The sequence below is a fragment of the Callorhinus ursinus genome, unplaced genomic scaffold (assembly GCF_003265705.2).
Source record: "Callorhinus ursinus isolate GAN/ISIS: 27379988/994484 unplaced genomic scaffold, GSC_fseal_2.0 scaffold17, whole genome shotgun sequence".
Taxonomy (NCBI): Eukaryota; Metazoa; Chordata; class Mammalia; order Carnivora; family Otariidae; genus Callorhinus; species Callorhinus ursinus.
Window position 1 is genome coordinate 39,654,631 of NW_027397079.1, and position 24,395 is coordinate 39,679,025.

At 40.3% G+C, this 24,395-nt stretch overlaps 2 protein-coding genes across 8 annotated transcripts in view; one reads left to right on the forward strand and one right to left on the reverse strand.

Moving 5' to 3' along the window:
* RNF170 (ring finger protein 170) overlaps positions 1 to 6,252 on the reverse strand; it is a 46,566-nt gene extending 40,314 nt beyond the window's left edge. For 2 of the 3 annotated variants that reach the window (XM_025886222.2, XM_025886219.2), the window contains exon 1: positions 5,721 to 5,950. The gene's annotated coding sequence lies outside the window, so the exon portion shown is untranslated. Of the gene's footprint in view, positions 1 to 5,720; positions 5,951 to 6,038 lie in introns of those variants that run through there. The other variant, XM_073902588.1, reaches the window with a different exon arrangement.
* A 245-nt stretch (positions 6,253 to 6,497) lies between these two features.
* Positions 6,498 to 24,395, forward strand: part of HOOK3 (hook microtubule tethering protein 3) — a 104,279-nt gene continuing 86,381 nt past the window's right edge. For 2 of the 5 annotated variants that reach the window (XM_025886216.2, XM_073902580.1), the window contains exons 1-2: positions 6,498 to 6,739; positions 13,987 to 14,072. In XM_025886216.2, coding sequence (XP_025742001.1) covers positions 6,683 to 6,739; positions 13,987 to 14,072 — 143 coding nt within the window. In that variant the 5' untranslated portion in view covers positions 6,498 to 6,682. Of the gene's footprint in view, positions 6,740 to 7,966; positions 8,209 to 11,550; positions 11,793 to 13,986; positions 14,073 to 24,395 lie in introns of those variants that run through there. The other 3 variants (XM_073902581.1, XM_073902578.1, XM_073902582.1) reach the window with 3 other exon arrangements.

Genomic DNA, 24,395 nt, shown 5'->3' on the forward strand with positions numbered 1-24,395 from the left:
GGATTCTCCCATTATTGAGTTCTTTAAAATCTGCCAGACACATTATTTTGAGGAGTACAAAATTTTATCTCCTTTAAGGTAAACGATTACTGTAATTTATCATCTATTTACATTTTTTAAAACAAGTTTTTAAAAAATACCCTTTCTTCTTCAAGCTCTGTTCCTTTAATCTTAAGGAAAAAAAAGACATTCCTGATGGTCAACTGCTCTTCTCATTCTTATATACCAAATCAATTCTCCCAGTGAATCAGATCCCTCTTCACCCTCACAGCACTGAAAGTGTCCTGGAATGTACCAAGAATGAATAGGGAAGGCAATATATTTTCTTCTTCTGTAAATATTCCTGTATTATCTAGTGTACTGTTCTGTACACAGTAGGACCTATAATATATGTTTAAATATAAATGACTTACTTATAATGTTAGTAATTTGAAAAGAAAAATACATTTAGGCTATAGGACATTTATATCTATACCAAGATTAGTTGAATTAATGAAAATTCTGGTGCTTGAAAAACTATTGGCTTCACCTGGAACTAAGCTCAGCTTATGGTTCAGAATTCTTTAACTGCCTGGAATAAGGGATCACTCTGAGGCTGCATTTCCTTATGAAGAGAAAAGGGAGGACATGAAATTCTCCTTCCCATACACTAAGCTTGAGAAAAATGGCAATACCCAATTTCTATAAGTATGAAGGGAAATAACCCAGCCACATCAGAATCCAAGTATCACAGGTAATTCATATTTTTTATATTGCAAAACAGAAAAATTTAGTCTCATAAGACACCTAAAGAAAAATAAAGGAAATACTTAAACATATGACTACTCATAATTAAAATAAAATTCTGGGGCGCCTGGGTGGCTCAGTTGGTTAAGCGACTGCCTTCGGCTCAGGTCATGATCCTGGAGTCCCGGGATCGAGTCCCACATCGGGCTCCCTGCTCTGCGGGGAGTCTGCTTCTCCCTCTGACTCTCCTCCCTCTCATGCTGTCTCTCATTCTCTCTCTCTCAAATAAATAAATAAAATCCTTAAAAAAAAAATTTAAAAAAATAAAATAAAATTCTGTATCTATGTAACTTATTGCACTGAAAAGTTTTATTCATTAATCTAGCGAGTCTCTGTTAAGAGGAAACTTTGTGAAAGTCTAACACCTTTGAAAGAATCTATATTGGCTGCTAATAAAGAAATTACCTTATGGAAGAAACCTAAGCAAACAAACAGATCAAAGCCAATTTCCATCTTTACACATAGTAATAGCCTAATATATCAGGAACTTTCTAATGATAGGTTTCAAATAACCATTACGAAGACCACACACCAGGAAACTCAGAGAAGCAGCTCTAACTTCATTATTTTCATTCAAAAGAATAGTCAAACGAACTGCCAACTGAAACTGAACAAACAGCCTGAAATAATCTAGGGGTGGGCCGTGTAGTAAATTTAGGTGTTTCTTTTACCAGGTTTCCTGTTTCTTTTTTTTAAAGATTTTATTTTTTAAGTACTCTCTAAACCCAACGTGGAGCTGAAACCTACAACCCCAAGATCAAGAGTTTTAGGCTCCAATGACTTAAGCCAGCCAGGAGCCCCAGGTTTCTCTTTTAAAGTTGGAGATGCTTTGTACAGCTGTCAAAAGTCCTAAGGGCAGTGAGAACTACTTGCAGCTGCACAAAAGATAACCAGAATCTTATCCCCTTGTGTCAAGAATTCCAGTCTCTACTGAATCTCGTTACTTCAGAGTTGTGACGATTTTTCCCAGTGGTATAAATTTAGGCAGTTTACTACTGAAGTGGAGAATTTGTCACCCCAAAGTAATGACTTTTTGTTTTTAAAAAATAACCTAAAGTCATTCTTAAAACAGCAAAGGAAAAGTTCTGAAACCCAAGCAGACCTTACCCTTCTGTAAAAGAGACATTTACAAGGGAAATCTCCATTTGTAAAGGTATCTCTCTCTCAGTACCAGAAGAGGAGGACTAAATTCCTAGAGACTGTTATGAATGGAGAAGGCATGGACTTAAATCTGCATAACTTTACCCTTGTTTACTGTGCTTTTCCTGGTAACTTCCCATAACTGTGTCCCCCCACCCCCAACATCTTTCTTTTGTCTTACCTGAAGGTGGTTTTTAATGTGACCGCTTGGGCCATTTTGGAGTTACTCAGTTTTCCTGGGTACCTCCCATGTACCCGGGAAGTATACAAATGATTAAGCTTCTGTTTTTTTCTTGTTAATGTCTTTTATTACAGGGGAGTCTCGGCCAAGAACCTAAATAGGGTAGGGTGATATTTTTTCTCCCCCAGACTCCTTTGTATATTTTTTAATGGATTACATTTGTTTCTGTGTCCTTCCAAGTGTAATTAATGGTAATGTGAGTAAATTCCACTGTACAAATTATGTTTTTTCATTCTGCTGTATATTTAACTTCTTTGCAAATAAGATATTGCTTATGATATTGCTTCAAGCACAGTTCCAAGAGCTCAGAGATCCAGGATGCTCTAAGTATTGCAGAGCCATATAATGTTATTTGCATCATTTTATAGAAGTTCCCAATGTTATTGAAATGAAGAGTTATTTTTTACTTCCACAAATTCTGGTATCCCGAAAGAAAGTGTTTGGGCGGGGGGGGGGGGGGGGAAGAGGCTGCTGAAAAATTTCTGAGAGGAACAGAGAGGTCAGGTGCATTTTCCTGTCACATGGAAACCCCAGCTAAACCCAGAGCTCTCACACAGGCAACTACTAATGACTGACCTTGTTGGGGGCTTCCAATAGCTCAACTTCCACTAGTAGTTTTTCTTATAATCATAGTTTTTAAAATGGAACTGTAGGAGTTAATAGCTCAAAAATTGGGTAAGATGCTGATCTAAGATTACAGAGGATAAACGATAAAAAGAAAATTTTCTACTTGAGACGACATAATACCTCAATCTTGAAAAGTCAGTCTTTTCAATCTGAACTTCAGTTCTCCAACTTGTGCATTACACAGTCAGGTCTTGTCTAGACCAGAACAGTGCTGATGGTTTTGCCCAATAGCACTGGCTCTCAACTCAAGCCTGCTTGGACATTAACAGCCCAGATTTTAGTTCCAGTCCTACTACCACATCTGTGTCCTCGCTTAATCTCTAAGGACTTTCATTTTCTGCAAAATGTAAAAACTGGGCTTGAGGATTTTTTAAGTTCCTTCCCCCATTACAAATATGAAAGTAAGAGTCACCAGGACTTCATTTTTACTATCTGAGATTCACAGAAACAAAACACCACAGATCTTGGAAACTGTGTGGTGTAACTGATAGAAGGCTGAAGTGAACTGGTTTCTAGCTTTGATTTGCTATTAACTAGCTAAGCCTTATTGAGGAGTAGCTTAGTATGTCAGAGAACCGTAAGCTTTGGAGGCAGACAACTGTGTACTTATGTAGTTTGCATCTCAGCTTCTTCATATGTAAAATACATAAAATTAATTTTAACCAAATGCCCACTTTTAAGTAACCTCCACACCCAATGTGGGCTCGAACTCACAACACCGAGATCGAGAGTCGCATGCTCTACCTAATAAGCCAGCCAGGCACCCCTCAAATGCCCATTTGTTTGACCAAAAAAAAAAAAAAAAGCTCTTTGTTTTATGGAGATTATAACGAGATAATGGAGGTAGAGTATTTAGCATATTGCTTGGCACATCATATAGGCTCTCAGTAAATGGAAGCTATAATATTTTGATTACTAATTTTTTATAGATTTTATTTTTTAAAGTAATCTCTACACCCAACGTGGGCCTCAAACTTACAACCCCAAGATCAAGAGTCACATGCCCAACAAACTGAGCCAGCCAGGCACCTCTTGATTACTATTATTAACTGTCAAGAACCATTATAAAACTTAGCTGTGCCTTCCCCATTGCTGCACTTTGTTGCATCTCAAATTCTCTTTAATCAAAGCTCTAAGTAGGTATTCCCTGGGAAGACAGCATAAACTTGGGAACACTGCCATGCAGGACACTACCGTGTTTATTTAAATCTGATAAACACCTTTAAAAATAAATAAATAAGTCTGATAAACAGCTATAGATGAGAACTAGTCTCCAACTAACTACAGTAAGGAGATGGCTAAGACAAGTTGCACTCACCTCTCTCTTTGGTCTTTTCCAAAACTTTCAGAAAAAAAATAAAGAATAAGGGAAATATAGAAATTCCATAACTTCCAAAGGAGAAACTCAGTTGTTTTACCCAAGTTCACGTAAAACCGGATGATCACATGACTTCCGCAATTACATCCAAGAAGCTTTTAATATAATTTCTTTCATTGAGGGTAATTGGAGCCACAAATGAAATCTCAAGAACACTGCAGTATCATACATAAATGCACTGTGAGTGAGCAGTCAAGATTGAAAAGGGAGGCTTAGGTCATTTGTGTCAAAGCCTCGAAAACCTGAACAGCTGGAGTGAAGGTGTTCACTACACCACAGTCCCTCCAGAAAAGGCTAGCGTCTTGTTCTTCACTTCCAAAGACAAGCTGCAGGTGAGTCAGGCTTAAGTCAATGTAACATGTACTTACTGATTTTACGTTCCTAACAAGGGTAATGTCATTAAAGTGCTAGGGATTCTACAGAAACAACCTAGTATGGAATGTAGGAACTCTGGTTTGACAGATCCAGAAGCACCAACAGAGAAAACAAAGGCAGGTGAGACACATTTATCATTTCTAAAAATTTCTCTGCCCTTGGTGGAGGGAAGAATATAATTTTTTAAAAAGACCACTGAGAAGACTCTAGGTAAGGTAAGATTCTTTTACATTTACAAAATGATACATTCAACACATGTGAACTGTTAATTGGTACTCAGTAACGCATCGTTAAAAACTCACTCCAATTCCGAATGCTCAATGACAAAACCTACTCCTAATGGGAAAAGGGGGGCTCCAGGAACTCGCAAACCAAAGTAAAGATGTGCTCTAGGAAGTTAAGTTTGCTGCACTCCAGATAAGTTTGGCATTAACTGGTAAAGTTATGTATACGCTATGATTCAACGATTCTCCTAGGACTCCAAGGTATGTATCCTAAAGAAACCCCCTACACATTTGCACTAGTATCCAGGTTTAAGAATGCTTACAGCACTGTTTTTAGTAGCCCCAAACTGGAACAAAATGTCCATTAACAGAATGGATACGCTGTTATAATCATACAATGGAATACTAGACAGCAATAAAAATTACCTAAAGATACACACAAATTTACTATCAATTCAAAGCCATAAAATACACTGATTCCATTCATAAAAGTTCAAAAACAAGCAAAGTAAAACTATATTGTTTAGGCATGCATATACAGACAGTAAAGCTATAAGAAAAGCAGGAAAATATCATAAAAGTCAGTCTAGAGAGGGAATTGTTCTCAGGAAGGAACACTAGGTGTGGGTAGAACTCGAGGTATGGGCAGTGTTTTTTTGTTTTTATCTGGGTGTTTATTATTATTCTTTAACCATGTACGTTGTATGCACTTTTCTGCATATGTTATAGCATATAAAAATATATTGGTATTCCTGCAGAAATCCACGCCTCTAAAAAGGTGGGTGCTCGCTGGCGGACCATCCACCAAGCCATTAAACACGAAGGCCAACCCCCAGCTCTGCACTAGGAGAAACAGGCCCTAGAACTGCCGAGGTCCTCACGGACTAACAACTGGCGCACACCCTCTCCCTACTTAAGTAGCCGAAGTTTTCAGGGAGTCGACGCTCACCCACGACCCAGGAAGGAACGGCCGGCTCTCCTCACCCGGCCAACACCTAGAATCACGAGACGCCCGCCACGTCGGCCCTTCCACCGCCTCCGGAATTCCGGGCGGGAGCTGGGCGACTCTGGGGCTTAGCCCGGGGCTTCCTGAAGGAAGGCGGAGCCCCGGGGTCAGAAGCAGCGACTCCCCCCGCCACGAAGCCCGAAAGGTACCCCGGGGCAGTCCCGCCCACGCCGGAGCCCTGCCGGCAGCTCCCGCGGGCCCGGATCCGGGTGGGCGTGGCCGGCCGCGGCCCGGCGACTGGCAGGGGGAGGGGGCGCGTACCTCTCCACCGTAGAGGATACCTCGCCAATTCCCGGTGACTGAGAATAGAGATTATTTCCGGGCACGGCCCCCGCCACCCCTCCCGGGCAACCACTAGCTGTCTCTTTTTTTAATTTGGAGTGCGGACACTGGCGCACGCGCACTGCCGAGCTTCCGTGAGAGTTCGAGCGGACAGGCGTGTGGACCCGCCGCCGCCGCCGCCGCCGCCGCCGCCGCCACCGCCAGGGCCGGGCGCGTGCGCGCGGCGACACGCAGTGGGCCGGCGTCGGGGCGCGCGCGGGCGGCGGGGAGGCGGGCCGGCCGGAGCGCGATTGTGCGCAGTGGCTCGTCCGCCGCCGCTCTGGCCAGGCCCGTCGCTCTCGGGAGGAGGGGTGGGGGGGGGCTGGAGGCGGGGACGCGGGGCTGCGGGCGTGGCCGGGGGCGCGCGCGGCGGGCGCGCGGTCCCGCGTGAAAGGAGGAGGGGCAGCGGGGGTGACGGTGCGAGAGCCGCTGGCAGCGCCGGGGCGGTAGTCGGCGGCCCGGGCCCGAGGAGAAGGTGGGCCAGAGGCCAGGTCAGCTGCCCGGACTCTCCGACGCAGCCCCAAACCGAGAGGCAGCGGTTTTTGGTGAGGTGGGGAGGCGCTGCCAAGCCCCAGCTAGTGAAGATGTTCAACGTGGAGTCGGTGGAGCGGGTGGAGCTGTGCGAGAGCCTTCTCACTTGGGTATGTGATGACTGGCGGGTCGGGGGAAGACCCCCTCCCCCAGGCCTCCTTTCCGGGATCCCCCACGCTTGTCGCGGGGGGCGAGCGCCGAGGGCGGCGGTGCCGTCACATCCGGGGCCTGGGGCGGGCGGAGCCGGGGGACGCCGGTGCGGGCCGCGTCTACCCTAGCTGCCGAGCCGGGCGGGGGGCGGCGGGGAGCGGTCGGGCGCGAGGGGGGCTCGGCCCCAGGTCGGGGGGGAACTTGTCAGGCTTGAGGTGTTGGCTGCCCTCCGAGGGGAAACCGGCCCGGTGGAGCTTAATGATGGGGTGCAGGCGGCACTGTGATTAGGATTGTTGTTGTTTGCAGCTGATGAGGCGCTGGCGCTTCCCTCTCGCGCTGCCAGGGACACCAAAGCGTTGGCTGTCTCTGCGCCCGGCGCAGCCGGTAGAGGCACTCGGGACCCCTGGTTACGATGTTCCTCGCCTTTGTTGTAGCATTCGCGGAGGACTGAGGGTAGCCCCTTGACGGATGAGCCAGGCCCCCTGGAAGAGAAAAGTACTTTGAAGGGAGGGTAGGAAAAATACGAAAAGGCACCCAGAGACGGTATTTAAAATGCGAGATGCCTTCAGAGATTAGAAAGTAAGCGGTGTGGAGATACTTATTAAAGGTATAAATATAAAAACAAATCTGGAAGATATGTGGGAATCACTAATGGACGTCGACAATTTGGGGCGACGTTGTGGGCCTCTAATCTTAAAGTTATTGAAATTGTCATGTTTTAAAGTAAATACCTGTTTAGTTCTAATGCTAATAATTGTGCCTTTAGCAGCCTCTTCGAGAGCCGGACCTAAAACCCAGGCTGTGTTTCACAAACCTTGATGTCAGTTTTTTGGGGGGTGGGGGCGTGTGTGTTTTTATGTATAGAGGTCTGCAGAGCCAGGGGATAAACCTAGTGCTTTTTCTGGGAGTTTTACTCACTGCTAAAAATGTTAAATGTCATTTCTAGAATAAGACACTAATTATATTTATTGAGGTGACTACAGCATTTGGATTAATGTTAAAAGTAAGATACAGATGTCAAAGAAATTCTGTTCAGTGGTGCCTTGATTTCTAAGTTCAGATCCCTAAAATACGGATGTCACTTTCCTGTGTGGGGGCACTTCCATGGAAAGGTTAGAGAAGCATTACCTTAGGTAGGTTGTAACAAAGGTAGTGTAAATACTGAGTTTTGTGTTTTTTTTTTTTAGATTTTATTTATTTATTTGAGAGAGCGAGAGAGCGAACACCAGCAGAGGGAGAGGGAGAAGCAGACTCCCCTGATGAGCTGGGAGCCCCACACGGAGCTCCTTCCAAGGACCCTGAGATCATGACCTGAGCTGAAAGCAGATGCTTAACCGACTGGGCCACCCAGGCGCCCCTACTCTGAGATTTTCATAATGTGTTCTCTGTCAGGAATCAAATTATGTCTTCCGAAACAATATATACACTGGTAGGGCTTGATATATTCTGTAACTTTGTTAGGCTATTCTTGGGATTTCGGGGTGTTTTTGTTTTTTGCAATAATATATAGTTAATATACAGCTTACAAATATAGTGGATTCCAACTTCAGATGAGAAGATGGGTTTCACTATATTTTAGAGAACAAAAACTGCTAAGCTGCATAATGTGGCCAAGGCAGGGGAGAGATAAAGGAAAAGAATGAACACATTCTTTGATACTGCGGAGGGAATAGATTTGGCAGAGGTTGTAAAAACAGAAGATTGAGGATCTTAAGGTGTGCCTTTTGAGTCTGTACAAGTTAAGTTCCTCAATGCTAGAAAAAGGCAATAGGGCAAAGTTGAGGAAGCTAACTGAATCTGAAGTAGGGCTGCATTGTTTAAAGTCTAGAAAGACAAGTCTTAACAACGGGTGTATTTGAAGGGCATCTGCAAAAAGATGGTGATCATTGCAGTTATTTGAGAAATGCTAATAAAAATATAGAGGAAGAGTCTTAGAGGGAAGTTTGAAGGGATACTAAGAGAAGCACACAGTATGAGAGCATCTATTTAGAATCTGGTAAATGTCAAGAAAACAGAAAATCCAGGTTATCAGATATGGAGAGAGGTCAGGGAATATGGTGTTGTAGAAAAGGATTTTTGAAATGTCACAAGGAAAATTTCTGGAGAAAAGATTAGTGATTTGAGGGCAGAGTCTACACAAAGATGTACAATTCTAAGATTTGGAAACATTTTAAAACCTTATGCATTGAAATGTTTCAAAATAGAGTTAAATGCTGGCTTCTCTTTAAGTTGTCATTATAAAAAGCAGAATAAATGTTTATGCAGAAAATGAAGTAACTGAGTGTACGTTTAGTCTAGTAATTCCCCTCATATCTGGAGGCCAGCTTATGCTGAAAACAATTCCAAAACCAAGTGTGGGGGAAAAATGTATGCAATACACTCCAAAGTGAAACCCATTGGCGCATCTGGCTGGCTCAGTCAGTAGAACATGTGACTCTCAGTCTCAGGGCAGTGAGTTCAAGCCCCGCAGTTGGCATGGAACCTACTTAAAAAGACAAGACTCCCATATGGACTAATTTACTCTGCGTAAACTTATAGCCACATGTGGGTTCTGTGCACACAGAGGGTTAGGAGGTAACTGCAACACTCCGGCAAGGTACAGACAGCTGCCAGTGACCTAGAAGATCCAAGAACTGAAAGCTAAGCCCTGCGTGATTCATTTTCTGAGCTGACAGCCTTACAGAATTCAAGAACCTCCATGCTCAATTATTGAAGATCATAACTATCATCTTGAATATCAAAAGTTTATTTTCACTACATAGCATTTAGTACTAGATAAGAGGTAGATAGTACACTTTAGAAATTCTTTCACTAGGAATAGTTAAAATAATAAAACCTCAGGCACCTAAAAGGGATGACTGTTAGTCACCTATCCAGAATTCATTTCTGTGGACATTGAATTGCATTAAATGCTGGATAAATTGCTATTGTATCAGAGCACCTGCTAGCCCAAGAATCAAATGTTCCAAATTTTTGTTGAAAGAGGAATACTTAGGAGAAGACAGTATCCTACTGGTGGAAAACACCTTAAGCTTAAATTCCAAATCAGAGTTTATGCAGCAAGCAAGTTCAGCAGGATGTGCTTGAAAATTTCCACTCTACCTCCTCTCCCCACCCTCTGAGTCAAATTGTGTTCTTACCTGTTAAAGAAATCTGCCCTGCCTATTATACCTGTCAAGCCTAATTTCTTGAACTTTACATGAAAAGATTGTTCTTAGGTTTTAGAGACTGAAAAACCAGAAAGAGTCTGGGATGCTACCGGTTAATGGCAAGAAGTTAAGTGGGAAAAGAATCCTCACATAGACTAAGTACATTTCTTCTGGGAAACCCAGCAAGATTAGCATACCCTTGTAATTTTCATATTACCTAACAGCCAATAAAATGTGTACTAGTGTATAGACTTGGGGAAGGTATCATTTTTGTGATGGTATCTCCCACCTTCCATTCTCTCTGCCTAACTCCATTCTACCAACAATTTTTGTTCTGTGATGGAGGAATAATCAGTGTATAGAAGTTAAAGCACATTTTTTAAAAGCATTATTTTTCTTTTTTAAAAATTGAGGGTGAATATAAAATGGTAGATAAGAGCATAGGTTCTGACATTTGAACCTGGGTTCAAATCCTATTTTTGTTTCATACTCAGTATGGGTGACTATCTCTGTTTCAGTTGCATTCATTCAGGTGGTTCTTACGCTTTGGTATTGATTAGCATTGTTAGAGCATTAAAACACTGATTGCTAGGCCCCATGTCCAGAGTTTGTAATTCAGTAGGTCTGGGCTGGGGCCTGAGATTCTGATTGCTAACAAGTTTCCAGATGATGCAATTGTTAGTGGCTTGGGGACCGCATACCTTGAGAACCACTGCTCTTGAGCAGGGATTTTTAATTTTAGCATTATTGACATTTGGGGTTGGAGAATTCTTTGTGGCAGTGCCCCGTGCATTGTAGGACATTAAAAATAGCATCCCTGGCTTCTACCTACTAGATGCCAATAGCACACACCTATTTGTTAAAACCAGAAATGTCTCAGGGAGCAAAATCACCCCTGGTTGAGAACTGCTGTGGTAATACTAATTCCAGGTGATCCCATGCTTTACTTTTATCATGCTTTTGTGGGGGGAGGATGAGATGGAGTTGGGTGATGTTAATAGAGTTTCTTGGAATTGAAAGAGGTTATGACCTTTTAGGTAGGATTTCACACCTTAATGCACTTAGGTGTATTTATCTTTAAATTCTACCCTACTGCTATCCGGACACATCTTGTTAGATATTAACTCGGAGTTGAGGAGAACTGATATATGATAGTTTTTTTTTAATTAAAGTATAATTCGCATACCATAAAATTCATTCTTTTATTTTTTTCTTTAGAATTCTTTTATTTATTTGTTTTTTAAGATTATGTTTATTTGACGGTGCACGGGGAGCGGGACTCAATCCCAGGACCCTAGGATCATGACCTGAACCAAAGGCAGATGCTTAATTGACTGAGCCGCCCAGGCACCCCAAAATTCATTCTTTTAAAGTGTACAATTCAGTGGTTTGTAGTATGATCACAAGGTTGTTCAACCATCACCACTATCTAACACCCAAAAACATTTTTATCATCCCAAAAGGAAACTCCATAAAGCTAGATTTTCTTTGGGACCTGCTTTACTTTTATTTCAAGCACAGGTGGACATCATGTAGCCTTCATGATCAAGTATTTATTTACCTTAAGAGCCAATACAGAGAAAGTAATTGTTTAGAAGCCACATTTTAAAAATCAGAATGAAGATCGCTTTTTCTAAGTCCTAATAGAGAAATAGAATTTTAGTACTAAATTACATTATTGAAAAATTACTTGCTTTATTGATGTTTTTTTCTTCTAATTGGCCAGAGACAGTTTCCTAATCTGCTTTGGATCAGAGGGTTCCAAATGCCCAACCCGTGTCCCACCACATAATTATTTGATGAGCTTGTTAAAAGTCGATTCCCAGCCTTCTTCAACTTTCCAGAAGATTCTGATGTACACCAGGTTTGGGAACCACTGCTTTCAACTTTTCAAAATATCTAATGTACATTCATTTTCTCATTTATTCTTTTAACAACACCTCTCCATAAGGTATTTTTCCCAATTACTAGATTAAAAAACTTATTAAGAGAGGTAAAGTGGCACACCCAGGTTCACACAGCAAATTAGGAGCAAAGTTGGGATAGAATTAGTGCATTACATTCAAAACATACTCGCTTAGGGCTTATTCTGTCAGACATTGTGCTAAGATTAGTGGTAAACAGATAAATGAGATGTGGCCCTCACTGCTGCCTCCTTTTCATTCTAAACCTATGAGAGATTTATCAACTGTAAAATGAAAGCAGGTGCTTCTCTCTTTTTAAACTACATTGTTACCACATTACTATTGAGGAGGGAGCTGGAGATAGTGTAGAATAAAAGTTAGTATCAATTCCTGCAGATATTTATTTGTTCCATTTATTCATTTACTAATTATTTATTGAACCTGTACCATGTATGAGGTTAGTGTTAGGGGATGGCTTCTTTTCATTACTCTCCCAAATGGATACCTAGGTAAAAACGACTTGCTTTGTGATCTTTAAGATAAATCCCTTAGTTTCCACACCATAACCATCACTACCCACAAGACTCTCCCATATAGGAAATATAAAGAAGTTATTGCGTTTGTCAGTAGCTTTTTTTTTTAAGAAGGTAAATAATACAATACAGAGAAGTAGACACTCACCTACTGTTACGAAGTGAGAAAATTACTAGAACAGAATTACTAGTATTAAGGACAGTTTGTATTTATCAGAAACTTTAAAATGTGCATACACTTTGACCCAGTAATTTCACTTCTGAGTATGTAACCCAATAAATAAAAATGTGAGAAGACCTGAGTGTTATTCCCAATATTTCCATTGTCTCTACTTAGTTTGACTTCATCTGTGTTAATAATGTAAACTTACTAAAATAGGTCTCTGTGCCTCTTCCCCTCCAATTCTTTCTTCTTAACTGCAGCCAGGATGATCTTTATACGGTGCAAATCTCATGGCCTCAGTCTCCTGCTTGGAGTCCTTTGCTTACCCCTCCCCCCACCCAGTTGCTCTTAGAATAAAGTCCTAAGGTGGCTTATGAGGTTTTGCACAATGCTGCTCCATCTTTCACCATTATATTCTATTCCCTCTTCCATCTCTTCCTCTTCCCACCCCCCCATCCCATGCTAAGCCGTTTTTCATTCCTAGACTGCATCCTACTGTCACTTCTAACATTTGTGTTGCTATTTGCATATCCTATCATACTCTTTCATTTTGCTAACCTATAAACGTGGGAGAGCATGGCCGCATCTGTCTTTTCTCAGTGATTTATTTCCTTCTAAGTCTTGGTTGCACTACTGGGTATAATCATTGTTGGCTCAGCTGTATTATCTTACTCATGGAAATAATTTCTATTTCTTGACCATGTCATGCTGACCAGTGCAAAATTGTTGGTTTTTTGTTTTTTGCGAAGTTAGATCTAATTCAGAATACATTTAGACTCAAAATTGAGTATCTAACCTCAACTGTAGTGAATGTGACTTCTGCATCCGTGTAAAGATAGTTTCGTTTTGAGTAAAAGAAGTCTCAACCTGGCCAGCCTTAAACACGTCTATCTCACATAATAGGCTTTTTTTTTTTTTTTTTTATTCAATGGCTCAATTTTGGCCTCAAGGACTTAGTTCTTTGTGTCCCTCTTTTCTGTTGTACACTGCATTGGCCTCATCCTAAAATGTATTCCATTAAGAGCCCTAAGATGACTGCTGGGGGCAGTTGAGGCAACATATGTGTTCACAGCAAGAGGAGATTGGCTTTTCTTTCCTAGAAACTCAAGTTCAAGCATCTCCCTGCAACACTTTGGTTTGCCCTGTGAATCCTAAGTTAGTCACTGGTAGAGGGGATTAAGGTACCATGACTTGCTTAGATTGGCCATCTGTAAGGAGAATGAATGGATGCTGGGATGTCACCAGGTATCTGCCACAATTTCTTTTCTACCTAAGGGAAAAAATGACAATGAGAACCTGCAGGAAATTTCCCATAAGGGAAAAATTTTCCAACTCTACTGCTTTTAAAAATTTATTCCAGCTCTCAAGATGAGATAATCATAAAAAGAAGCCTAAGAAATCTCCTATATAATTAACCATGGAATCTCCCCCCTAACCCCCCCTTTTTTTCCCCCCCAGATCCAGACATTTAATGTGGATGCACCATGCCAGACTGTAGAAGATTTAACGAATGGGGTTGTGATGGCCCAGGTTCTTCAAAAAATGTAAGAATAAATTGCTTTATCTTTTTGTGTATTCTTATATGTGAGTACTTATTAGATTGAAAACATGGACAAAAAAATGTTTACCTGAAATGTGTGTTGCATGTAGAATAAGAGCTGTAAATGTCAGTTATTATTTTGATGGCATGTACTTGTTTAGGTACAGATTGACTGGCTGAAAGTTTAATTAGGGCCATAATTGTTAAAATACTCCGTTGGTTTTAGCAGAATTATTTGTTCTTATGTTTTTCAGTGTAAGCTTGGCAGAAATTTTCATGTTAGTGATGAGCTTTTCTCATTGTAGAAGAATCTGGAGGCTTATTCTCTCTTTCTTTAGGATTTTGATCAAATGTTATCAGTGAGGCCTTCCCTGACCACTCATAAAATAAGTGACAACCATTCCCCTATGCTCTGCTGTATCCCTTTTAACCTTTTATGTTCTTCTTTGAGGTATATTAACACCATCTTATATACCATATATTCATTTGTTTTATGCTGCTCCCCCCGCCACCCATGTATTATATACACACATAGTGTGAGATCCACACAGAGACAAGGAATTTGTTTTGTTCACTGTTGTGTCCTAGCACAAGGTTGGTTTTTGGCTTAATCATATGAAAATGCCCTTTGAAGGTCACAAATGGTTAAATATCATTAGTTTTTCATGATTCAGCCTGCATCATGGATACTCATGTCTACCAAATGATTAAAAGAATGACATACTTGTTTGGGATATACGAAACATACCTGATTCTTCTAAGTACTTGAAAAAATAGAGGTTGTAAAATTGATGTTGTATGGGTATCTCCAACTTGATCCAGGAAATTTTCAAATAAAACATTACTTGTAAATTTAAGAAATCATTAGGCTTGATGTGACTTGGGGTATACTTTTGTCTTTTGAAGCACTGAGCACTTGTAGGCCCTATGATATTGGAAGATTTGCATCTGACTAGCTGGGATTTCCTGCAGTTTTGTAAGAATCCATATCAACAGTAAATGAATTCTTGCTGTTGTTCACTTTGCAGTGAGCTATATAGAGTTGCCCATCTGAAAAGCAGTTCAGATGCCTGCATTTCAGAGAATCTGTGTGTCTTTAGAACTAGGGACTGATGCTTGAAAACTAGCTTGCTGTCGCTTTCTTCTGTAACTACATGACACATCTCTCCAGATACACAGGCGCACAGACTTTTTGATGGAGCTTGAAAAGGCTCATCTGAAACCTGATCAGGCTTGGTTCTAGCACTATGAGAACAGTGATCCTGTGATTTTCATGGTCACCTCTGAGTGGTGCCCTAATAATTTTTAGCCTTGAATGGTCTCGAGAATTTCACTGAAGCTGAGTAAGCTTTCCAGGTATGTGTCAGTAAATGAGTTTTTTGCTTAAGTTAGTTCGGGTAGGATTTCTGTCATTTGCAGAAACCAGAAGAACTGTATGTGTATATTGTTTTACCAAATCAGGATCATAGCATACATCATAAAAGCAATTAATTTACCAAGGTCTTGTAGGCATATTTCTCATCAGTACTTAGTTTTTTACCTTTTTTCCCCAAAATGTCTTCTTTTTGTTATGGTTAAACATATTATGGAAAAGTATACTAAAAAAGTGATGAATATGTGTGTTTATGTATATCATCTACGTATTTGTGTATACACATCTATGTAACCACCACCCAGATTGAAATATATAACTTATCTAGCCCCAGATGGTTCCCTTATGACCCTCTCTAATCAATACCCCTTGCCCAATGATAGCCGTGATTCTGGCTTCTACACCAGTAATTAGTTTTTTCTGTTTTTGGACATCTTATGAAGGGAATAATACAGTATGTATTCTTTTGTGTCTGACTCCTTTCACTCAACATAATGTCTGAGATTCATTCATATTGTTGCATATTATCTATTAATAACTTCAACTTCAAGGAAGTTCAGTTCCTCCTTGTCCCTTTGATATTTATTGAATGGCTACTTTGTGTCCAGCACTGGTGAAACGGGTAAGCTACAACTCACAGGGCAATTGCCTTCAGAGAGTTTAAAACCTTGGGAAAAACAAATTTTTAAATAACTATGAAAACAGAATTGCTATTATAACCAGTGCTACAGGGCAGAAATACACAATGTTATGAAAGTTTGTAAAGAGACATATTTAACTTAAGGAAGTCACAAACATTTTACCTGAGAAAGTAAAGAAATGAAATCTTTTTTTTTAAGTTGTTTTTTTTTTTTAGATTTTATTTATTTATTTGACAGAGAGAGACACAGCGAGAAAGGGAACACAAGCAGGGGGAGTGGGAGAGGGAGAAGCAGGCTTCCCACTGAGCAGGGAACCCGATGCAGGGCTTAATCCCAGGACTCTGGGATCATGACCTGAGCCATCCAGGTGCCCCAAGAAATTAAATCCGAAAGAAGATTGGTAACAGATTCCTTAGCATACAGAAGACCGCACACAGAGGAGGCTGTTCCAGCTGATGGAGTATGGTGAATACCACCACAGAAAGAAAGAGGGAGCATGTTACAAAATGAGGATGGAAAGAGAGATGTTGCCAGACCATGTAGGGCCTTGTGTCTTTATTCCAAGGGATATGACAAGCAATTTGGGAGGTGCGGAGGCAGGGAAGAGTTAACAGGGTCAGATTTACATTTTTTTAAGTTTTTATTTAAATTCCAGTTAACACAGTGTAATATTAGTTTCAGGTGTACAATAAAGTGAGTCAGCACTTCCATATAACACCTGGTGCTCGTCATAAGTGCCCTCCTTAATCCCCATCACGTATTTAACCCTTCTGGTAACCATCAGTTCTCTACAGTTAAGAGTCCGTTTCTTCCTTCACCTCTTTTTTAATCCCTTTGCTCGTTTTGTTTCTTAAATTCCACATATGACTGAAATCATATGGTATTTGTCTTTCTCTGACTAATTTATTTTGCTTAGCGTAATACTCTAGCTCCAGGGGCTCCTGGGTGGCTCAGTCGTTAAACGTCTGCCTTCGGCTCAGGTCATGATCCCAGGGTCCTGGAATCGAGCCCCGCATCAGGCTCCCTGCTCGGTGGGAAGCCTGCTTCTCCCTCTCCCACTCCCCCTGCTTGTGGTCCTCCTCTCACTGTATCTCTCAAATAAATAAAATAAATAAAATCTTAAAAAAACCCCCAACAAACTAGCTCCATCCATGTAGTTGCAGATGGCAAGATTTCATTCTTTTTTGATTGCTGGGTAACATTCCATTGTATATATACACCACATCTTCTTTATCCAATCATCAGTTGATGGACATTTGGGCTGTCTCCATAATTTGGCTATTGTAGATAATGCTGTCAAACATTGGGGTACATGTATCCCATATTTTTGTGTTCTTTGGATTAAATACCCAGTAGTGCAATTGCTGGGTCATAGGGTAGTTCTATTTGGGGGGGGGGGGTCAGGGAGAGAGAGAACAAACCAGGAGGAGGGTCAGAGAGAGGGGAAGAAGCAGACTATCTGCTGAGCAGGGATCCCGATGTGGGGCTCGATCCCACGACCTTAGCTGAAGGTAGATGCCTAATTGAGCCACCCAGGTGCCCCAGGGTAGTTCTATTTTTAACTTTTTGAGGCACCTCCATACTGTTTTCTACAGTAGCTGCACCAGTTTTCTTTTTCTTTTTAAGTTTTTATTTAAATTCGAGTTTGATTTACATTTTGAAAATATTCTGGCTGCGGGTATAAAGTGAATTAGAAGAGGCCATAATGATGAGGGATGATCAATTGGAAAGGAATTTGTAGTAAATTAGAAAGGAGATTATGGTACTTTAGATTAGGAGGTGGTGAAGGAGGTAGAGAAATGGATAGACTCAAAATAGTAGAGAAAACCAAATGTTGGTGATTGCTATGGGGTAGTGAGTAAAAGGGAGGTATCAAAATTGACTTTTAAATTTCTCACTTAAGCACATACACAGAAGTGCGGACAAAGCGCAGATTTGGGAATGCTGAAAGGGGATCTGCTGTGGAGGAGTGCTGGATCTATCATGCGTTTAGTTTGGGGGACATTGAATTTGAGTGGTATTGAGACATAAGAGAAAATGCCAAGTTAGCATTAGATCATCCAGGTCTAAAGTGTAGAAGAGAAGTCCAGAATCAATTTGGGTATCTCTTAATTGAAGCCATTAGTGTGGATTAAGTCACTTAGGGACTAGTATAGCATAAGAGGAAAATGTGTAGCCTGAGCCTTGAAGAACTTTGACGTTTAATTCTGGAACCTCAAACAGAGGTATCAGAGAGGTATGAGGAAAGCCAAAAGAGTGTGGGTGCTGAGCAGAGAGTTTTACTGGAGATTGCAAATCTTCTCATTTTGTCTGATCTGAGAAGTGAAAAACTGTATCTTTCTGTGGTTTCATTAGAAATTTTATCAAATAGAATGGGCCTAAGTATGTTTCTTGTTAGTATAATTTTTTCTGTATCCAGCCTTTTAGTCATTTTCCATTCATCTGCTTTCCAGGTTCTAAAATTTTGTTGCTCTTGTCTTCTTTCTCTCTTTTTGTCTATGTAGGTTCATGTCCCCTCCTTTTATTTTTAATTAATAGGACTTTGTTTTTTTAGAACAGTTTGTTTCACAGCAAAATTGAAATGGCAAAAGAGTTGCAGTATGGGATGACAAAAAACGTGTCTGAGGGTGGATGATAGTGACGGTGGCACAACGGTGTGAGTGCAGTTAATGCCACTGAACTGCACGCTTCAATTTAAATGACAAATTGTATGTTGTGTATATTTCACTACTTTAAAAAATTTTTAAAAATTGAGTGTGAAGTATGGCAAATTCTTACATATTCCTTGTCCCACTACACAGAGCGTCCCCCACTATCAACATCCCACACCGGAGTGGTACATTTGTTGTAATTGATGAACCTATGCCGAAACATCATCACCCAAAGTCCCTAATTTACATTAAAGTTCATTCTGTTTTGTACATTCTCTGTATGGGCTTGACAAATATGTAATGACATAGATCTACCATTGTAGTATCACACAGAGTAGTTTCACTGCCCTAAAAATCCTCTTTGCTCTACCTAGTCATCCTTCCCTCCACCCCAAACCCCCAGCAACCCCTGATCTTTTTACTATCTCCATAGTTTTGCCTTTTCCAGAATGTCCTGTAATTGAAATCATAACCATATGTAGTCTTCTCAGATTGGCTTCTTTCATTTAGCAACATTGCATTTAAGATTTCTCCATGTGGCTTGATAGTTAATTTCTTTTTAGTGCTCCCCCTCTTTTTTGCAGCTTTAGTGAAATGAAATTGACATATAGTAAGTTGTACATTTTTAAAGTATAGTATTTGATAAAGTTTTATCTATGTAGATGCCTGTGAAACTATCGCCACAGCCAAGATAATGAACGTATCCATCACTTAAAGAAGTGTTTCAGTCCCTCCTTTCTGCCACCCCTTTCCCATCCCCAGGCAACCACTGATTTACTTTCCATCATTATAGATTAATTTGCAATTTCTAGAAATTTATATAAATGAACTCACACAATACATTTTATTTTGAGGGAGAAGGTATGGCTTCTTTCATACAGCATGCTATTTTGAGATTCATGTTGTTGCCTATAATAGTTCATACGTACTCCATTATATGGATAGGCCGTGATCTATTCATCTATTCATTCATCTACCGATGAACATCTGGGTTATTTTAGTTTGGGACTATTACAAGTAAGGCATCTTTGAACATTAGCATACAAATCTTTGTATGGACATATCTTTTCATTTCCCTCCCGTAAAATCCCACCCAGGAGTGGAATGGTTAGACCATATAGTTAGGTGTATGTTTAATATTTAGAAGACTGCCAGAGTGTTTCCAAAGTGGATGTACTATTTTTGCCCCAACAAGCAGTGTATGAACGTTCTTATTTCACCACAGTCTAACCATCACTTGCTAAGGTCAATTATTTTGTTTGTTTGTTTGTTTTTAAGGTTTTATATTTAAGTAATCTCTACATCTGGCATGGGGCTTGAACTCACAACCCTGAAATCGAGTCACATGCTCTACCGACTAAGCCAGTCAGGTGCCCCTGTTTTGTTTTGTTTTAATTGAAGTATAGTTGATACACAATATTACATTAATTTCAGGTGTATAAGGCAGTCTTTGATTTTAGTCATTTTGGTGGCTGTCTAGTAATAACTCACTGTGGTTTTAGTTTGTGTTCTTAGGATGACTAATGGTGTCCAACATCTTTTCATGTTTTTGCCATCTATAAATCTTCTTTTGTGAATAGTTTCCCATAATCTTTTGCCTGTTTTTTAAAATTGTCTTACTGAATTTAGAGTTCTTTATAAATACAAAATATAAATACTAAAACAAGTCATTTTTCAGATGTATGTCTTAAAATATTTTCTTCCAATCTGTGGCTTCCCTTTTTTTTTTTTTTTTTTTTTAAGATTTGTTATTCATTTGACAGAGCACAAACAGGCTGGATCCCAGGACCCTGGGATCATGACCTGAGCCAAAGGCAGACGCTTAACCAACTGAGCCACCCAGGCTCCACTCCCCCTTTCATTTTCTTAATAGTGTTTTTGCAAGGCAAAAGTTTTAAATTTTGATAAAATCTAACTTTTTTCTTTCCCGTGTTGTTTTTATTCTATTTTATTTAAAGATTTTATTTTTAAGTAATCTCTACACCCAGTGTGGAGCTTGAACCCACAACCTCAAAAATCAAGAGTCATACATTCCATAGACTGAGCCAGCCAAGTGCCCCCTGTTTTTTTTCTTTTTTAATTTAAATTCAATTAGCCAACATGTTTGGGTTTTTTTTTTCTTATTAAGAAATGTTTACCACACCCAGGGTCACTAAGATTTTCTTGTGTTTTCCTCTAGAAGTTTTATAGTTCTGGTGCTTACCTTAGGTCTGTGATGAATTTTTAGTTACTTTTTGTATATAAGGATTGATTTTTTTTTCTTTTTTTGTACAGTTTATTAAAAAGATTCCTTTCCCATATTTTCAGTACTTTTGATTATGTTGATTTGCCTAGTGACCAGACATATCATCCATAGATGATCAGATTCTTATTTAATTTTTACTATAGATCAGTCACCAGAAACATTAAGAAATACTGTCCTTTTACATCTGTACATTAACAAATACAAAAGGAAAACCTTTTTTTTCCCTTAAGTCTTGAGGGAACTGATTGTTGTTTAGTTTTGTTTTTATTTTTATTTTATTTATTTATTTTTTAAGATTTTATTCATTTATTTGACGGAAAGAGTAGGCAGAGCAGCAGGCAGAGGGAGACGCAGGCTCCCGACCCCCTCTCCAGCAGAGAGCCTGATGCATGGCTTGATCCCAGGACCCTGGGATCATGACCTGAGCCGAAGACAGACGTTTAACTGACTGAGCCACCCAGGCGCCCCAGGAACTGTGATTGTTAAATGAGCCTTCTATTTTCAGCTTTATGGTTCGAAGAAAATTAATATTGGTAAAAAAAAAAAAAAATAAGCAGAATCCACTTCAGAGAGCACAGGATGTTTTATATGACATAGCAAGAATTTGAATTGGCTGTTTATGCTCTTAAGCTTGGTTAACCTGTAGTACTTGAGCCAAAGAATAGTCAGCGCTTTGCCTGATCCAGCTTAGACTCTGAAAGAGATCTGGTTCTCTCCTGACACTACTTCTGCAGGCTTCTCAAGTGATGGCTATTTTTTCTCCCAGAGACTTCAAGTACCACTTAGCCCAGAGGTACTAAGGTGGTACTCCTTAGTGCTGCTTCCAAACCATTCTCCTTCATCTTCCTTAAAACTCTAGTTTTGAATCTTATGACATCATCCACTACCCTTCATTGTTGTCGTTCCATCTCGTTTCTCAACAATATTGGATCCTGGCACACTGTCGGCTCTTCCCAAAATACTCTTACCTACATTCTTGGTGATTTGGATGTATACCTAGATGATTCTTCATATCCTTCCCTACCAGTTTCTTTCTTTCTTTTTTTTTTTTTTTTTAATTTTTTTTTTGACAGTGGGAGACACAGCGAGAGAGGGAACACAAGCAGGGGGAGTGGGAGAGGGAGAAGCAGGCTCCCTGTGAAGCAGGGAGCCCTGACCTGGGGTTCGATCCCAGGACCCTGGGATCATGACCTGAGCTGAAGGTAGACGTTTAATGACTGAGCTACCCACGCGCCCCTCCCTATCAGTTTCTTGCACTCCTCTCCATTGGTCTTGTCTTGTACTAGATTTCAGGCACTCCTTCCCATGATCATACCCTATACCTTATAATTACTGATAATGTGTAATCCCCCATAATCTCGGTTTTCTCATTACCACTGTCTGATTATTGTTTCCTGTCTTTCCATCTCCCTTCCTCTGGTATCAAGTCTCCAATAATTCTTTAATTCTCTAGTGCCAGTGCGATCTTAAAACTGTCCACCTTCACTGTTCTTTTTTTCCTCTTATTTAGCTGAAACTCCATGGTCAATCATAATTACTCCCCTGCGTATACTTTTAGCTCCCCTGCCCCTCTCATATTGTATTTGTTTTGCAAAACCACAACTCTGGTTAAATCTAATGTCCTACCAGTTCTGCTTCTTACCTATGCAGTTGAATCCAGCTGGAAAAAAAAATGCAAACATGCTGATGGATATCATTTTTAAATTTCTCACCACAAAACTGCAAGTGTTACCTTATGGAATCCCACAGTCAAACTGTGTTTCCCTAGTGTTTTCATTCCCCCACTCTTCCAGATGACTATCTCACATTTTTCTCTCTTCAAACCTCCAGTACCACCTTCCCTGTCTCTCTTATCTGATCACCTTACTAGGTAGATACATCCTACGTCTGAGGAAATTGAAACAAATAAAAGTTTCCATAGAATCCCATGACTACATGTACCCATATGGCAGCATTAGTTTGACTTTGTCTTGCTACCTGTTATGATACATAGAGCTGTAGGTTTGGTGGGGAAGGTTTCTATCTTAAAAGTTAGTACTTGCACTTTGTATATTGCATCCCATTGCCTATTACCTACTTAGGATCATCACTTTACCAATTTGCTCTTCTTTTCTAAATCATCACTTTTCCCTTATCTGCTGGATCATATTCACTAGCATGCAGGCAAACGGTTACTTCTTTTCTCTTTAAAAATACTTCTGGTCTCAGGGATGCCTGGTGACTCAACTGGTTAAGCGTCTGCCTTCGGCTCAGGGATCAAGTCCTGCATCTGGCTCCTTGATCCGTGGGGAGCCTGCTGCTCCCCCTGCTTGTGCTCGCGCACATGCATGCATGCTTGCTCACTCTCTCTCTGACAAATAGATAAAATCTTAAAAATAAAAATATTCTTGATCTCACTTTTGTCAGTCCATTTCTCCTCCCCTTTGTGGCAAAAACTTCTTTAAAGAATAGTCTGTACCCAGCTGTTTTGTATTCCTGTCGTCCAGCTCTTTTATTTAATCAAGTTATTTTTTTAAAAGATTTTATTTATTTATTTGACAGAGACACAGCGAGAGAGGGAACACAAGCGGGGACAGGGGGAGTGGAAGAAGGAGAAGCAGGTTTACCGTGGAGCAGGGAGCCCAATGTGGGGCTCCATCCCAGGACCCTGGGACCATGACCTGAGCCGAAGGCAGATGCTTGACGACTGAGCCACCCAGGCACCCCACATCCAGGTCTTTTAAATCCACTTTTCAGTCAGGGATTTTTTTTTTTTTTCCCCACCGTTTTATTAAAACTGTGCTTGTTAGGACCACCAGTTATCTACACAATGCTGATTCTAATGGCCCAATCTCAGTCCTTATCCAGACCTGGCAGCAGCATTCAAAGGACTTACCTCCTTGTAACACTTCTAAAAATTTGGTTTCCAAGATACTGTTAGCCTCTGGGTTTTTCTCCTGTCTTACTTGAAGATCTGTATTTCCTTTGCTCATTTTTCCTCTTCTATCCTACTTCCTAACAGAGGAATGCTTAAGGACTCAGGCCTTGCTACTCTTTTCTGTTTGCATTCACTTAGTTGATGACTTCATCTGGTCTCAGGGATTTAAACATCATCCATATCCGAATGACTCTCAAGTTTGTATCTCTAGCATGAATCTTTGCTTTGACCTCCAGACTTAACCTCATTGTCTATTCAGTGTCTCCATTTGAGTCTAAAAGACTCTCAGAGTTGTCATATCTAAAACTAAACTCTGTCTTCTACCTAAAACCCACTTGGTCAAAAATCTTCTCTTTTCAGTTGTTGGTATTTCCTTCCAGTTGCTCAAACCATTAAACCTTTCTTTTTTTCCCCATCCTACGTAGAATCTTCCAGGAAATCCTGATAACTATGCTTTTAAAATGTATCTATAAAGTGTATTTAAATCTAGCCTTTAGCTCT